Source organism: Equus quagga, chromosome 1 (genome assembly GCF_021613505.1).
Source record: "Equus quagga isolate Etosha38 chromosome 1, UCLA_HA_Equagga_1.0, whole genome shotgun sequence".
NCBI classification, from domain to species: Eukaryota; Metazoa; Chordata; class Mammalia; order Perissodactyla; family Equidae; genus Equus; species Equus quagga.
The window spans coordinates 123,660,353-123,677,023 of NC_060267.1; the positions used below are offsets into that span (position 1 = coordinate 123,660,353).

Genomic DNA, 16,671 nt, shown 5'->3' on the forward strand with positions numbered 1-16,671 from the left:
TAATGCCAATAGGAGGCTAATTTGTATTTTTTTCCCAGTCCATTCTTCAAACCATAGTGGATACTTCTAGAATTCAGTTTCTTAGATTGTTATTGAGCACCAATGGTATTGATGAGAGACATGAGTTTTTCAGATCAGTTTTCCAGGGAAAGGTCTGTAGAAACACGGCTGTGCAAGCGACTCTGGAGCGGATGGCTCACCTCTGACCTACGATTGCGCAGAAATCAAAGCAGAGGGAGGCTGTTCGAGAATCCGCTTCCTCCTCATCCGTTGCTGTTACTTTGGGGATTTATTTATCAATAAGGGTGGGTTCCCCAAGAGCCCTCAACTCAAGATGTAGCCAGAAGGTATTTTTGTATTCTGACGGCAGTGGATGTGGCAATGTTGTTATTGACTCTGGGAGGAGTAGCGTTTCCTGAGTGTTTACTATGCTTTAGGCACCGTGCTCAGCTTCTCTAAGTCAGTGTAGCATGTAGTCCCCGCAGCCTTCTCTGAGAATGCTCCCTTTCTACAGATGAGGAGACTGGGGCGTGGAGAGGTTGGGGAATGTGCCCAAACCCACACGGCTGGTTCTCAGTAGAGGCCGGAATTGATCCCCTGTTGTGTCTGAGTCTGAATCCATGATGGGCAGGCGTGTCTGGCTGATCCTGTTTCCAGGCAGGATTTCTGCAGTGTTCACTCTTGTCCAGACAGAAAACAAACCTCTCTGTCTAAGGCACATCTTTCACCAGCCTTTATGGATCATCTAGTGTATGCATGACTCTTAATTACTTTTAAGTCAGCAACAGGAGGTGGTAGCTAAAATGCGCATGCCCTTTAGAGCCTGAAGATAATGCCTGTGAAGACAGAGATGCCCCCGACTGGAGCTGGGAAGGACAGTAGGTCTTCACTCCTCTGGCGGCACTCAGCTTCTGGAGTGCTAACTGTCAGCTAGGTGAAAATGCAAATCGCTGAACTGGAGAAGATGAAAAGAAAATCAGGAAGAAGACTTCTGGTTCCATTCAGGTTTATCACCCGCTCTGAGAGGGCAGATCTAGCTAGACGTAGGTATTGAGCGTGCTCAGACGCTAGACACCCAGATGCGCTGGGGGCCTTCTCGGGCTAGAAGCCAGGTCAGCAGCCTGGACCTTCTAAGAACTTTGATGGGAAGCAGATCAAGTCTGCCTTTCCCTGCAGTGCAGGTGGGACAGGCAGTCTGCGTGGGAAGCAGGACGGGGAGAGAGGAAAGAGACGGGTCCTTGGCAGCAGTGTGGTCTGGGCACTATGAACGGTGTGCATGCCCTCCTCAGGGCAGGAGTGACAGTCAGGTGAGAACATGGTCAGGTGGGGTAATGCAGCACACAGAAGCCAGTCTTGGCGGAGGCTGCGCACGGAGGGCTTCCAGCCGCCAGGGCAGCCACACCGACAGACACCTGGGTATCCAGGCCACTCAACATAACAGCCACTCACATCTGTATAGTACTGTCATAAAATAATTTCGGAAAATATTTTTAAACTATCAGCTACTCTCTTACAGTTCATGAATCAGGTGCATTATACCTTCTCTCTAATCCCCTCCTATTCACAGGTTAGGTCTTACTAACCCATTTTACAGATGGGCTCAGGAAGGTTAAGCCACTTGCCTGAGGTCACACTAAAGTAGAGGACTTGGGATTCTAGGTTAAATCCATCGTCCACACGAGGGTGTCTCAACCTCAGCACTGTTGATGTTTTGGGCTGAATGATTCTATGTTATAGGGGACTGTGCTGTGCATTTTAGGATATTTAGCAGTATCTCTGGTCTCTACCCACCAGATGCTAATAGCACACACACACCTGCCAGTTGTGACAAGCAAGAATATCTCCAGATATTGCCAAATTTCCCCTCCTTGGGGCAAAATCATCCTCTGTTAAGAGGCACTGACTTAGGCCAGACTAAATCCTCCTGTCACCTCTATTAATAGGAATCCTATTTGTCCCCATTTTACAGATGTGGAATCTAAGGCTCCAAAAGGGTTTATAAACTCTTATTAGCAAATATTTATGGAACTGACATGGCGCTGCAATTTAGACCTAGTCCCGGATGTCTTAATAGAAGAGCTAGGATGTGATATTTATTTAGAATGTATCAAGTGCCTAGTCATACATGACAAACCGAGATTGATATAAACAAACAAAGCAATGCTAAGTCTCTACCGGAGATTAGCTTACTGTTACATTGGAGAGGTAAAAGGAACACTTACAAAACAATTAGAAAATGCAGGACTGCTATCAATATTTTTGAGTATTTACTAGGTGCCAGCCATATACTACATGGCTAATTTCATTGTCGTCTCTATGCTACTCTGAGGGAGGTACTGTTATTACCTCCCATTTTACAGATGGAGAAACTGAGGTTCTGAGAGGTTAAAAAAATCTGTCCAGGATCTAACCGTGAGTGAAGGAGCTAATTTTACACTTAGATCTGACTGGCTGTGAGGCTCCACCTCACCGCTCTCCACTTGCTTTGTTAAAGACTGTTTTGACAAAGTACTGGATTGTAGGGTTCAGAGGGGAAGCGTTCACCGCAAGCGTATTCGTGCAGAACAGGCTTAATTCCGAAACTGCTCCTTGTGGAGGAGGAAACCTCAAGAAACTATTTCAGAGGCCTTTGCGGAGTCCCTTTTGAAGGACAGAAACAGAGACAGATGGGGAAAGCAAGAGGGGAGCTCCGCTGCAGCAGCTTCTTAGAAATAATTATGGAAACAGCCGAGGCCACGTTTTGAGAAGAATCCTGAAGCGAGTTGGGAGATTCGGGTCCCCTCGGCCGGGAAGAGGCGGCCGCGGTCCCCAGGCGGTCTGGAACGGGCTGCGCGCGCCCTCTGCTGGCCGAGCCGGAGAACGCGCCTCCCCTTTGAAGTTCCCGCCCCGCTGTGCTCAGGACGCGGAGTGCTCAGCACCGCGGGGAACTGAAGCCCAGGAAGCTTTGGCAGCGAGATCTTGTTAGAAAAATTACACTGTGGCATTTTGTTCCTGAAGGAATCTGATAATTGTGAGCAACACCAGGATTGCTGTTTTAGGGAGGCAGAATGGCGGTGGTGGAGAGCGAGGACTTTGAAGTCAGGAAAAAGTGAGTTGGACCTTAACTATATCCTGGAGAAGTTAATCACCTCCGCTGGGCCTCAGTTTCCCCATCTGTAAAGAAAACCCCCTTCATAGAGCTCTTGCGAGGATGGATGAGATGATGCACCTAAAGTGCCTGGTCCGGAACAATCCCCCCTCCAAAAAACCCTCAATAATTAGTAGCTATCATAATTAATATGTTTCTCTTTTCCAAGTTACCTTTTATTGTGTGACCTTTGCTTGGGACGTCACGTGAACTAAAAGTCTTTTTCGTTGGGCATTTATTCCAGGGTCGTTTTAGCATTAACCTTTACGGAACCGGCCTATCTTTAACTGATTCTGCCAGATGGATCTCTCAAGGGAATTACGCCGTCTCTGACATCAAGAAGTCGCTGGTAAGGTTACCGATTGTTGGGGGATGGGTTTTGTTCTCTCTCCCTCCCTCCTTTCTTCCCTCCCTCCGTCGTGGTGGTGCTGCTGAAGGAACGAATGTGCTTTCCCACTTCCTCGAACCATTTTGTAAGGTGTCAGGAAGAAAATTTAGAAAATAAATCTAAGGTGAAGCATGTGTAGGTGAGTCGAGCAGAGAGAGCCTTGCTTCCCTTCTGGTGAATTCTTCCCGGAGATGTGAACCTGTGAACCATCCAAGTAATTAGAAGGATGCCTGACCAGGAAGCTAGAAGCAGTTAAGGAGCCTCTGAGCGAGTGTGTGGCTCTGATTCCTTGCAATTAGCCAACATTCAATTCACTTTGGTGAACCTAGGAACAATGATGTTTGTTTATTTAAGGAAAATTGAAATACAGACAGGGCTGAAAGAAAGGAATAACTTAGGAGAGTTTGTGGAGAGGTAAAGAAACACGGGTTCTACAATCATCAATTTTTCGTGCTCTAAATTCTTGATACTCAAGGTGTGGCTTACGTGGAGCATCAGAATCCACGTGGGAGCTTGTTGAAAATGCAGTTTCTGCGGCCCCAGAGGTTCTGAGTCAGGATCTGCAGCTCAACAAGGTCCCCAGGTGGCTCCTAAGCACAGTACAGCTTGGGAAGCAGGTCTGTGGACTGTTTCTCAGCCTGGGTGTAATTAGAATCACCTGGGAAAGTTTAAAATGCATGTGCCCAGGCCCACCCAGCTTCCCTGCCTGGGAATCTCTGGAGCAAGGGTAGTATTTGAGATTCCCCAGGTGATGCTCATGTATAGCCAGGGCAGAAGCGGCAGCCCATCACAGCCTGCCCTCCGAAGTTCTGAGAATGTGAGGCAGGAAGCTGACCCATGGCAAATGGGAGACTTGGAGTGTGGCCTGTGGCCCCAGGCCCTTTCCATCGTGCCTTCTGCCTCAGGGTCCCCTCAGAAATGTGAGTAGGAGAAGAAAAAGAAGAGAAATGGAAAGCGTGATATTATTCCAAAGGAGGGTTGCCAAGCAACATTGTACAGGATGCCCAGTTGAATTTGAATTTCAAATAAACGAGGGCCTTTTTTTTTTTTTACTATAAGCACGTCTTCAACATTGCATGGGACATACTTGTTCTAAAAACATATTTGTTGTTTACATGAAATTCACGTAGGAGTTGGGATTCTATATTTTTATTTGCTAAATCTAGCAGCCCTATCAAAATCAGACTATAAAGAAGAAATTCAACCTGCTTCCCTCTGGGAAAGGAATAAACATCCAATTGTGCCTTCCTAGGAAATCTCAGTTTCCTGGTCCCTTTTTGTAGCTGCCACAGTTAAATTTGCATCTGTGAATAAAACTCGCTCATTCCCTCTTTCTCTAAGCCAATCAGCTACCTCAAATCTGATAAACGAAATGGCCTTATTGATTGCTCGTAAATTAATCATTAAATATTTTTCCTTGCGCTGAAAGGAATAAAGATAGCGGAGAGAGAGCACAATTGCTTTAGAATGTGTGTTTCAGAATGTGTCCTGAAATTATCATGTTCCTCCCCACACCTACCCACCAGGGGCTATATATTTTGTTTCAATGACTCAGGAACAAAAAAAAAATTAACTGCCTACATCGTGGTTGGACATGAAGTATGATTATGTAGGAAACCATCTCTGTAAATTGTGTAACGTAAGTTTCAATTCTATGTTAGCTAGTGTCAATAGTGAGGTTTCATCCAGAAACTAAAAATAATTACAGCCGGGAGCGCCACCTTATGGAGACAATGATCACTGCCCTGCCAAATGAGCGAGCTGGCAGTTCCCCGAGCCTGTACTGGAGGAAGTTGGTTCCACAATTGCCTGTCGGCAATTTTTTTTTTAACCTTAGTGTTCCAAGACAGCTCAGAGAGCCTGAGCTCAAAATTAATCTCAAGGGTCTGTCGAGACTTCCTTATGAATCCCTGGGAGCCAGGACTAAGCAATCTTGGGCTCCTGGCAGCCCTGAGAAATGCTGCTCTGTGTGCCTGACCTGCTGTGCGGTCCACGGAGCAGCATCCTCTATAGATGCTACATGAAAATAGGCATCTGTGGCCAAAAGCATTTGGAAAAAATTGTGTATTTCCTTCTTGAAGAGAGACTGTAGGTATTAGTGTATTAGAGGTTGGAATGAAGAACACAGGAAGAACACCTGTGTGACTTTACTTAAGCCAGCATTCCCTTCAATCAGTGCTTTTCAAACTTGAGCGAGCATCGGCACCACCTCCAGGACTTGCTCAGCCACCCAGCCTGGGGGTGGGAGGAGGGTGGCGGGCCGAAATGTAGATTTCCAACAGTTTCCCAGGAGATGCTGATGCCCCTGGCCTGGACCACATTTTGAGCAACACTGACTTAAGTTAAACCAACCACAGAACCTTCTTTTCAAAGTTTCACCTTTTAATTTTCCCAAATAACCAGTGTTCCATGGGACAAACTTTGGAAAATTTGTGCAGTGTCCCACTCCCACCCGTACTGACCACCATCATCTTGCCTTTGAAGACCTGAGATCCGGTCCCCTCTGTGGCTCTCAGATCCTGGCCAGTCCTAATTCTCTCCTCTCCAAAGAGCCCTGCTTGGATTCAGTCCTCACTTTCTTTCACTTTTCTGCTGGGAGCTACAGAGGGAAAAGCCATGAAAACCTCAATTTTCCAAACCTGGTTGGCAATAAAATGTTTTCCCCCAAGCGAAACTAAAGGAAAATTCTAGTCATTGAGGGTAAAATTGAATGGCCAGTACCACTTGGAAGGCAGGGGCGCTGTCTCACCACCAGGAGTAAAACTGGTAAAAATAAGACTCAATGTCAGGTTCACTGTTGGCTCCCTTTTGTGTCGTGGAAAGAGTTCTTCTCCTATTTTTAACTAATAAAAATAATTTATAATTGAAATAGCTGCTGTTTATTGGGCAGTGTGCATGGATTAAGTCCCATTCCTCTAGCTTTCTCATCAAATTCTTGGAGGGTAAGTTGAGAAGGTAAGGATAGAGGGTAAGTGTGTGACATTGTTTGCTGGAATCGGTCTTTCCAGCCACAGCAGGCCCAGCCCCTGGTACTGAAGACAAAGCCCACAGAGGCTGCAGAGGATAGAGGATAGGCACACGGCCTCTTAAGTCGGATTGCCTGAATCTGCACTTACTAGCTCTACCATCTTGGGCGAGTTATTGAACTTCTCGAGGGGCATTGGTTTCTTCATCCATAATGGGGATGGCAGTAGCCCTCATCCCTTTGGGTTCTTGTGGAATGTAAATGAGATGGGCATGTAAAGCTGTGTGCCGTCCGCTGGGCAAGACAGTGTTAGCTGTTAAAGTTATACCATTTTCATAGCCCTGAGGCTTGCCATAAGGTTTCAGAAGTTGGCCAAGACAATGGAGGAAGCAGGCTCACTTGAGGTGGTTAGGATAGCACCTAAAGGAAGGACAGGGGACCGTAGCCTGAGCACAGGCTGAGCCTGGACCTGGCTGGCATGCATAGCACCACATGGATTACGTCCATGGGGGCCCACACCCCACCCGGAAGTAAGGCGCGTGGGACATCTCCTTGGCCAAGCAGTGGATTGCCAGGGAAATGCTTTGGCTGTTCAGGCTTGGCTCAGGGACCAACGAGTTTCTACTCTACTTGTGTGTGAGGGGCAGACAGACAAGGGAGCATGGCCCAGATGTGGGCAGAGAGGGGAGCACGCCTCAGATGTGGGCAGACACACAGACGGGGAAGCATGGCTCAGATGTGACATTGGAGAGAAAATGCCAAAGTTGCGAGCTCCTCTGCCAGGGACATTCTGTGCACCCTCAACTCAGGAACGTGCTCAGGGTATGAAAGGACCCTCAGCCCAATCTGGAAGTCCCCCACAGCCCCACACCCCGTTCTCAGAGCTGCTATCTCACCCTCCATCCAGGAGGAGGTTCTGGAACAGCCTTCGTAGCTGGGCAGAGTGAAGGGAGGTCCACTTCAGGCCGGATGGGAGAAGTGCCCACAGGTCTTTTTGCTTCTTCTGTGCCCAGGGAATTTGCAGGGTCAGTGGGAAGGTAGGGATCTATGTTTCTAAGGCTTGGCTGCCTGGCCCGAGGGCCTAACAGACATTCCTTGTACTGAAGGAAGAGCTGTAAATCAAAGAATTGCTTTGAAATTAAAAATTAATGAGAGCTGTGTTACCAGAGAGGAGCTGGACTCAGTTCTTATCTTTCAGTTCACTTACAACCAGCAGAGTGAAGGTCACATGAGATAAATACATACGTGTGTGTGTGTTTATCTATGGTGGGCTGTCTCCTAACCCACAGTTCACTTATGAAAATCCAAATATCCACCAAGTATAAAAATCATACTACTGACAAGTAGAGTGAAACTGCATTTTATATGTGTATGTTTTATTCTGTATATTTCCATAGAAATTAGCATTTATACATATCATATATTTGTAACTGTTTTGGGCTATATTTGAAAAAAAAAACCATAAATACTGTGTTTTATGGGCAATTTCACCACCAGCATGCCCCAAAGAAATGTGAATAAACACATTTCAATCAAAGATGTGTTTGGTTTCCTAAATCACGTGAACCAACCTCCCTGGCCATACTGACTGAGAACAACAGAGAAATTGGTGAAAAGTATGACCTATAAACTATTCTTAATGGAACAGAGTCATTCATTGTAATTATATGTAACAGCTCAAACTGGGCTAACAAAATATTCATTGAAAAGAGGTTTTTAGAGGACCTGCTTTAATGAAGAAATAAAAATGATTTATAATTAGTGTTTCATTATATGTGAGTGAGTGCTTCGTGGATGCTGGAAAACATACCTTTTTCTCTGAAAGAGGCATGACTTCCATGACAATAAGGTTTATGCTATTCATTTTCTAAGTATTTTTTTTATTCTGTAGTAAAAATAAGTTTTAGCTCAGCCTTTATCTAAATCAAATTAGCAGAGTCCCAGTTAATGAAATAACATGAACATTGCAAAGCCAGGATCAGCGGTTTTATAATTACCCAGACTTTTCCTCATCTCTGTGAGAACAGGCTATAATGGAGATCCACACATAAAAAATACCTTTATGATAATGATAACTAATATTTACTGAGCGCATACATTAGGCCGATCAGTGCATTAGTGCTAAGCACTTTACATGCATTCTTTCAATTACAACAAACCTAGGAGGGGAGACTAATATTATCCCCATTTTACAGATGCACCAGGAAACTGAGGCTTAAAGAGTTTACTTAAAGATGCAGTACAAGCCCGGGGCAGTGTGACTCAGGTTATCTCCCCTGCTGGGTCAGGAGAGAGTTTGGGGTAAAGCATAAGCTTTGATGACACAGGAGACATGTCGGCATCCTTAAGGCTGCCAGACCAATGCTTCAGCCCAGGGAGAATGTTCCTGGCTAGAAGGTTGGCCTGGCCTCGAATCCACTTGGTGGAGTCAGACTAGCTCCAGAGGTGACATGCCGCCCAAGTAAGGTGATAGGGATCACTCTCTCAACTCAAGCTCACTCATAATCAAAGGCATGCAGATTTAAGAAGAAAAAAAGAGAGAAACTATCTTGTTCTCTTTGTCTTTATTTGTTACATTGGCAACGTTTTTCTTTTTCTTTTTGTTAACAAGATTATTCATTATTTGCAAGAGACTTTCATGTTTTAGCTATGTGAACCAAATCTTCAAGCCCTTTGACCCAGTTCTTGGAATGTAGCCCAAAGATATCCTGAAACGCAGGCACAAATGTGGTTCATCACAGTGTTAGTCCCAATAGTGGGAAATGTGAAACATCTAAGATGCCAAACGTTATGCAGGAGTGGAGGGTGGGGGTAGCTGGTAGGACGTGGTAAATTTACACAATGGGAAATGATGCCACAATTAGACAAGGAGTTTTTCATAGCCATGGTAAAGCATTAGGGGAACTAATTAGCAGGGCCATCTGAAGTGCAGTTTACAAAGAAGTGTACTTCAGCTTCAGCCTCATTCATTTGTTCATTTGTTCATTTAACAAGTGTGTATTCAGTATCACGATGAGCCATACCCCTGTGCTGGGTTCTGGATACCCTTGGATTTTAACAAGACATTGATCTTACCATCGTAGGGCTTACATTCTAGCAGGAAGACAGACGTTAAAGAAAGAATTACCCAATGTTACAGGGTGCTAGGCAGCAGGTAACTGAGTCAGGAAGGTTTCTCAGAGGAAGTGTCCTCTGGGCTGGGTTCTGCAGAATTTACCAGTCAAAAGTTGGGGAGGTCTAGTACACACAGAGAAGGAGAGGGAGAGGAAAGAGAGTTGCAGTTAGAGGGGATGGCATGTGCAAGGGCCCTGTGTCATAAGGGGCATGTCAGAAGAACGACCCGAAGAAATGCAGAGGGATGGGGACAGAGGGAAAGGATGGTGCAAGATGAGTCTGGAGAGGAGGCAAGGACAGACCGCACAAGGCTTTAGAACAGGGGTAAGCACACTTTTTCTGTAAAGGACCAGATAATAAATATTTTAGACTTTGACAGCCAAAAGACAACCATCAGTGATCTTATAGATGTACTTATATGACAAGAGAGAAAACAAATTTGCACAAAATTTTCCTTGGTTAAATTCAAAATATGATAATGATAATTGAGTATACTTTTTAGTAATACAAATCTACCAATGAGAAGAATGGAATATTGGTGGAGGATAACATTTTGCTTAATTAATATTCTCTATTATCGAAACTGATTATAAATGTTTACCTGTTAATGCTGATCTGAAATGAGAGTTTCTGTATTTCGTCTTTATACATGTCTTTTTACACAGATAGGTATTGCCAAATGCTAATATTGTCCACAACCATATAATTTTCATATTCATGCCTTGGCACGCATCGATAAAATTCTGTTAAGGTTTTCTCTTGATATTTGCCTTTTAGCATGTCATTCCATCGTAGATTAATCACTTGCAATTGGAGGTGAACTGGAAGCTCCTCAGTTGCCTCATTAAATGGCTTCTGAAATATGAAAATTTCCTTTGCATTTACAGTACAGTCCAAAAAAGGCTGCTGGAACTGTAGTTCAAGCTTGGAAACTATATCTACTATAAATTAATGTGGAATGGAGACGTAGCTGCTTGTTTTAATTTTTGACAGAATGAGAAGTATGTAAAGTGGTTTAACAGTACTTATGACTCAAACAATGTTCATTGTTATTGAAATGACTTTGCTACGGCACAAGTCTTGCCTGTAAGTGCAGTTTTGTCTTGTAATGTTAGATTCGATTCATCAAGAAGCATTATCAAGTCTGTAGCAAAAGCTAATGTCCAGCGCCACTGAGCGTTCCGTCACCGTGATTGACAGCAGCCCGTCTTGTTCAGAAAAATTTTAATCCGTGCTCTGTGCTCAAAATTCACAGTGAAACTTTATTACTGCTGAGCCATCAAACTGCTGTATGGGAGGATAAGTCAGGGTATTCAGCTTCTGGTTCTGACAAAACATTTACAAAACAGATGATGGTTAAGTTCACGGTAACAAAAGAAATTCATCATCGACACTGCTGGTTCTGTAACAGCTGATAGATTTGAGTATTTTCCACAGAGTACTTACTGATGAATAATACAGCGCGTAATCATACGCCTTACACATCTTACATTTTCATAAGCTTTGTAAACTTGTCCAACTAAGGCTTTTTCTGCCCCACATACATTGTTTACCACCATCAGTTATCGATATGTCTTAGCAGATTCCACGTCATTTGTTGTGCACTAGCCTTTTCTCAGCCTCTTTGCAACATTCTCGCCTGTGGTTGGTCCACACAGCCTGTTCATGAAGGCTAACTCTTCAGTTACTTCACAGTTGGCATTGTCTCCTCAAATAAACAACTGGACAGAATCAATAATATCTGTCACCTCATCAAGAGCCCAAGAAAACCACTCAGAATTATTTACCTTGTTTTTAAATTGATTTTTGATGTCACCCTCAATGTCATTAACTTGTCGAACAACTGCTCTTGCCAAAAGGATAATAGTATTAAACAAGTTTCTCTTCTCTGGACACATTTCTCCAGCTGTTACAATGAAATAATATTTCACTAACTCACCATGGTAAACTGTTTTCCTTGCTTGGCTAACAATGAGCCACTTGGAAACTACCTTACTCATTTTTTATTTTTGTGAAGAAATCATGGTATGGTGAGATATTCTGTTTCAAATTTTTTAAATTTCTGATCATTGCTTTGCTGGGAGTTGGGAATATTGTGATGAATGCTGAGTTTGGTAAAGTGGGTGTATATTGGATTCTTTCAGCACAGCTGTAGCGTCATTGCAGGATAAATGCAATGCTTTGCTATCTAAATTTGGTGACAGAATAGTCCACACACCTCTGTGCCTACAGAGTGCAACATTCTAAGTCCTCTTTTCTCTTCTCTTCTTGTTTTGACGTGATGATATACACTGGTAATAAAATAAGTAAATAAAATAAAATGTTGTGATAGAGTAGTATGCATGGTACTCAAAACACTGTCAAGTTAAAACTGTGTCCCCATCATGGGTAGTGTGTTGAGGAGCAGCATGAAGCAGTGAGCACTGTCACAACTACTGCTCAACCCTGATATTGTAGCGTGAAAGCTGTCATAGACATTAGGTAAATGAGCATGGCTGTGTTCCAATGAAACTTTATTGATGGATGCTGAAATTTGAATTTCATATAATTTTCATGTGTCTAGAAATATTCTTGGTTTGCTTCTTCTCAACCATTTGAAAATGTAAACTCTATTCTTGACTTGTGGGCCATATGAAAACAGTGGCAGGCTGGATTAGACCCACAGGCCATAGTTTGTCAACCCTTGCTTTACGTGATGATGTTGGGCTCTGCTTCTGTTCAGAAGGCCTGCCTGCTGTGTGTGCAAGAATGATTTCCCAAAAAGCCAGTGCAAACCCTGGAAACAGTAGCCGAGCAGACAGTCTAAGATCGTGCCTCTCCTTGCAGGATGGTACCCGAGTCATAGGGAAGTGCGGTGGTTACTGTGGAAAATGTACTCCGTCCTCTGGCACTGGCCTGGAGGTTCGAGTTTTATAGTTAAGGTAAGTAGGACCCTTGTTTCTTTCTCTCTCTCTCTCGTTCTTTCTGTAGCCTAATAATTGGCAAACATGGGCCGGTCACTTGCCCCCAGATAGGAGACTGTTAAGCATCTTGAGCTGACTCATTACTGTTCCGCCTTTTCCTCTCCTCCTCATCTGCCCTCTCATGATTGAGGCCATCTGTTCTCCACCCTTGGACCTGGGCTTCCTGCTTCAGATTCCTCTGCAGGGCTTATTAAAAATGCTACTTAGTAAGGGGCTGGCCTGGTGGCACAGTGGTTAAGTTCACACATTCCGCTTCGGCAGCCCAGGGCTCACCGGTTCGGATCCCAGGTGCAGACATGGCACCGCTTGGCAAGCCATGCTGTGGCAGGTGTCCTACATATAAAGTAGAGGAAGGTGGGCATGGATGTTAGCTCAGGGCCAGTCTTCCTCAGCAAAAAGAGGAGGATTGACAGCAGACGTTAGCTCAGGGTTAATCTCAAAAAAAAAATGCTGCTTACTGGTCTTCATCTCTCAAGGGGCTGCTTCATTGAGTCTCTGGTGGATCCGGGACTCTGTATTTTTAATACAGGGAATTCTGATACAGGTGACTCACAGATCAACCTTTGAGAAATACTGCCCAAGATGATGATAATAATAATAATAATAATATAAATGGCATTCGCTGAGCCTTGACTACATGTCAGACACCATGCTAAACACTTTATAGGCATTGTTATTTCATTGACTCTTCAACATAGCAATGAGGTGGGGCTGTTTTCCTCATTTTACAGCTGGAAGCTGAGGCCCACAGCAATTAAGTAGCTTGTTTAAGGTCACAGTGGATTCCCTTGGCAGAACCCGGGGATGTCCTCCACCAAAGCCAGGGCTCTCAGTCGATGCGCTGTTCCACACACTGGGCCTCACAGTGTGCTCCAAGGCCCAGCCTGGTCAGCATCACCAGGGAACTTGTTAGAAATGCAGAGTCTCAGGCCTCACCCTAGACCTATGAAATCAGAGTCTGCATTTTAATAATCCACGGGAGGATCATGCATGTCAAAGTTTGACAGTCTTGGTCTAACCAAGTGCTCTCTCTGCTGGGCAGAGGACTGAATCGGTCACTCTTTCTTGTCCCAGTGCCTTCGTCTATAAGGGATGAGCTCAGCCAACTCCTGTGACCCTCCTACACTTCCTCCCAGCTTCCAGCAGCACATTACCCTATATGGCTCTTCAAGATCCTGACACAGGAGTACCTAGTTGACATTTATGTATCAATATTTCAATGTTTAATTAAACATCCATATTCAAAATTATCTTAAATTAGGATAGGCAACAGAAAAAAAGGAAACTTGTCTTAAATAACTGAGATATCCAAGCAGTGTGTTAGCTTCAGGCATGGCTGATCCAGAGGCTCAAAAAGAGTCATCGGGCCTCTTTGTTTCTTTATCAGTCAGCAATTCTTGCTTCTTAATTGGCTTCATTCTCAGGCAGATCATCTTCCCCACACCATGGTCCCTGGAAACTGTAGGCTTACATCATCCTTCCAGTTCATGGTCCCAAGTAAATGCTCCCTAGTAAATGCTCACCTCTAGCATCCATTCTGCACAAGAACTCTGGCTCTGGTTGGGTCATGTAGCTGCTTCTGAACCAGTCATAATGTCCAGGAGACAGATCATGTACCCACCTAGAATCAGGTGATTGACAGCTTGATTTGGAAGAAAGAGGGTTCTCAAAGGACAGTAAGGGGTTTGTTATCACAAAGGGGGATATAGGATAGTGGCAGGCAAAGTCAGCAGGCATCACTAGAGATCCCCATTTTATACGTGTTTTATATATTTTATATCTAGTGAAATAAAATGTTGTATGTATTTTATATGTAGTAAAATTTGAGTGAGTACATATATATAACTTTGCATGTATTTGTAGAAAAAAGATAGAAGGAAATATACGAATTTTTGAAGAGTATTATCTCAGGTCGGGGGTTTCAGGCTAGTGGTTTTTTATTTTATTCTTTATACTCCCCTGAAATTTCCATATGTCTTTTAGCAAACATTCATTACTTTTAAAATCTAAAAAAAATAATGTGTTGTTTTTAGATTCTATATGGAAAAATGTCTGTTTTACCTATTCTTGACTTACAGCATTTGAGATCAAAGATTGACATTTCCTGGTTGGTCCATTTGTTTTCAGGTGCTCTGAAGAGGAAGCCATTATGGGATGGATGAAGGGTAGTAATGCAATACCTCCACCTTAAATTTGGGTGCGTGTGTGTGTGTGTGAGGACTTGTACGCTTGTGTGTGTGTGTGTGTGTGTGTACATATGCATATATATACATATACACACACACACATATACATATGTGTATATGTGTGTGTGTATATATGTGGAATATCCTAATGATGTAAAGTTTAATATTTATGTTTGAAATTATTTATTGTGATGTAATATTTTTGTACGTAAAATGATTCTATTATGACTGCCTTTTGCATTATTTTGTCCCTTGCAGTCAGACCACTGCATTTTACGTACTCTACATTATATGTAGTACTATGACGAAAGTGATTCTTCATTATCACGGTACACTATTGTTTACTTTCTCTCTGTAAATGTTTTATTGTTACTTTTTTTAAATTGTAATTTGTTTTTTAAAACAACTTAGCCGCCATCAAGGTGCTACAAGAGTCGTATAAGGGTATTTTTGGCATTCCTAGGAAAGTATCATTAGCCAATAAGTAACTTAGTGATGTCACAGATTGTACCAGCTATTAATTACATTAAGCATCTATCCAGTTTCATGTGATCTCTGGGAAAAAAATTGCTGCCTTGGTGCTAATATCATATGTATTTAAGTGATCATCAGACTCAGAAATATAAACACTTTTAATAAAAGGGAGGAATGGAAGGACAATTTGCAATGGACAGAATCACTTGGATAAAGTAAGACCAGCTGTTTACCCTTATTTTTGGACATGCCACTCTCGGAAGAGAGTTGGACTTTGTTCCTGTTGTTGTTATTGTTATTAATACTTTGCTTCACTTTATGGTGCCTTGGTCTCTCTGCGGGTAAATGGAGGGCCCCCAAGCAGTTTCATTGCAGAATGACATTGCGAAAGTGAGATCCTCTCAGCATTTTGCCAAGATATTCTAAAATGGGGTCCAAGTTTACCAGGTGCAAGACAGAGGATGCACAGAATGGGGGTGACCTTCACACCCCCAGCACATCTGGAGAAGTTCAGAACCAGGTTCTCAGTCATCGGGATTGACTTTTGCATGAAAACATTGGCCTGTGACTGACTTCTCTCCAGGCCGTGAGCCTAAGACCCTGCCAGTGTTCATGGCTGCTGCAGTAATTGGCGATTGTGAGAAGAAATGAACTGTGCACTACAGAATGCCTGAGTCTTTCCGATCTTCCATTAATCCACTCTTTGTTACTTCTTTCCAAAATGGAAGTAGCGAAGCCATGGTCTTTCTGCCCTTCCAACCTGATTGAAGGGAAGTCATCGCCAATGGCCCGTGGCAGACCCTCAGTTTGAGAAACCCTGCCCATTTCCAAAAACCAAAGAGATTAGGAAAAACCTGGCAGTAGTCTCCAGCCCCCAACAAACTCCAGAGTGCTCCAGGAAAAGTTATACTCAGTGTATGAATAAGTGTTATTCTCCATTATTAATACATTGTGAAAATATACTATGAATAAATACCGTGACCACATCCTAGCATTTGTGTTCTGCGTGGTTTCTGGACTCCTGTTTCAAGTCGCAATGAAAATGTCTCTAGTCTTTAAGATTGCCAGATTGAGAAGAAATGCAGATTTTCTTAATTCTGTCCATCAGAGTTGCCATTCTAGAGACAGATAGGGATGGGGACTGTCCCCAAGGTCAGTCTTTTCATCACTCAAATCAGTTGAAGTGTTTTTTCTGAAAATCAGAGACATAACCTCTTGTCTGTTTGATGAGGAACAAGTGAGCCAACAGAACAGGAGTTTTCAGTGAGGTTTGTGGCTTAGTTGTTAGTTTTAGGTTAACAGTGGTTTCTACTGTGTAGACTGATGGTCTAGGGAAATGAGAGCTTTCCAAAGAAGCCTAACAAGCAGCTGATGGTAAGGTGGCATCACATATGCCTGGCCCTGTACTTGCTGTTTGATCTCATCCTCACAACCACCAAGGGGAGCAGGCAAAT

General features: G+C 43.5%; 1 protein-coding gene across 2 annotated transcripts in view; it reads left to right on the forward strand.

Moving 5' to 3' along the window:
- The window catches only part of ADAMTS9 (ADAM metallopeptidase with thrombospondin type 1 motif 9), a 166,166-nt gene extending 149,971 nt beyond the window's left edge, over positions 1-16,195 (forward strand). For both annotated transcript variants that reach the window (XM_046672362.1, XM_046672352.1), the window contains 3 exons: positions 3,372-3,476; positions 12,421-12,515; positions 14,685-16,195. In XM_046672362.1, coding sequence (XP_046528318.1) covers positions 3,372-3,476; positions 12,421-12,510 — 195 coding nt within the window. In that variant the 3' untranslated portion in view covers positions 12,511-12,515; positions 14,685-16,195. The remainder of the gene's footprint in view (positions 1-3,371; positions 3,477-12,420; positions 12,516-14,684) is intronic.
- Positions 16,196-16,671: the final 476 nt, after the last annotated feature.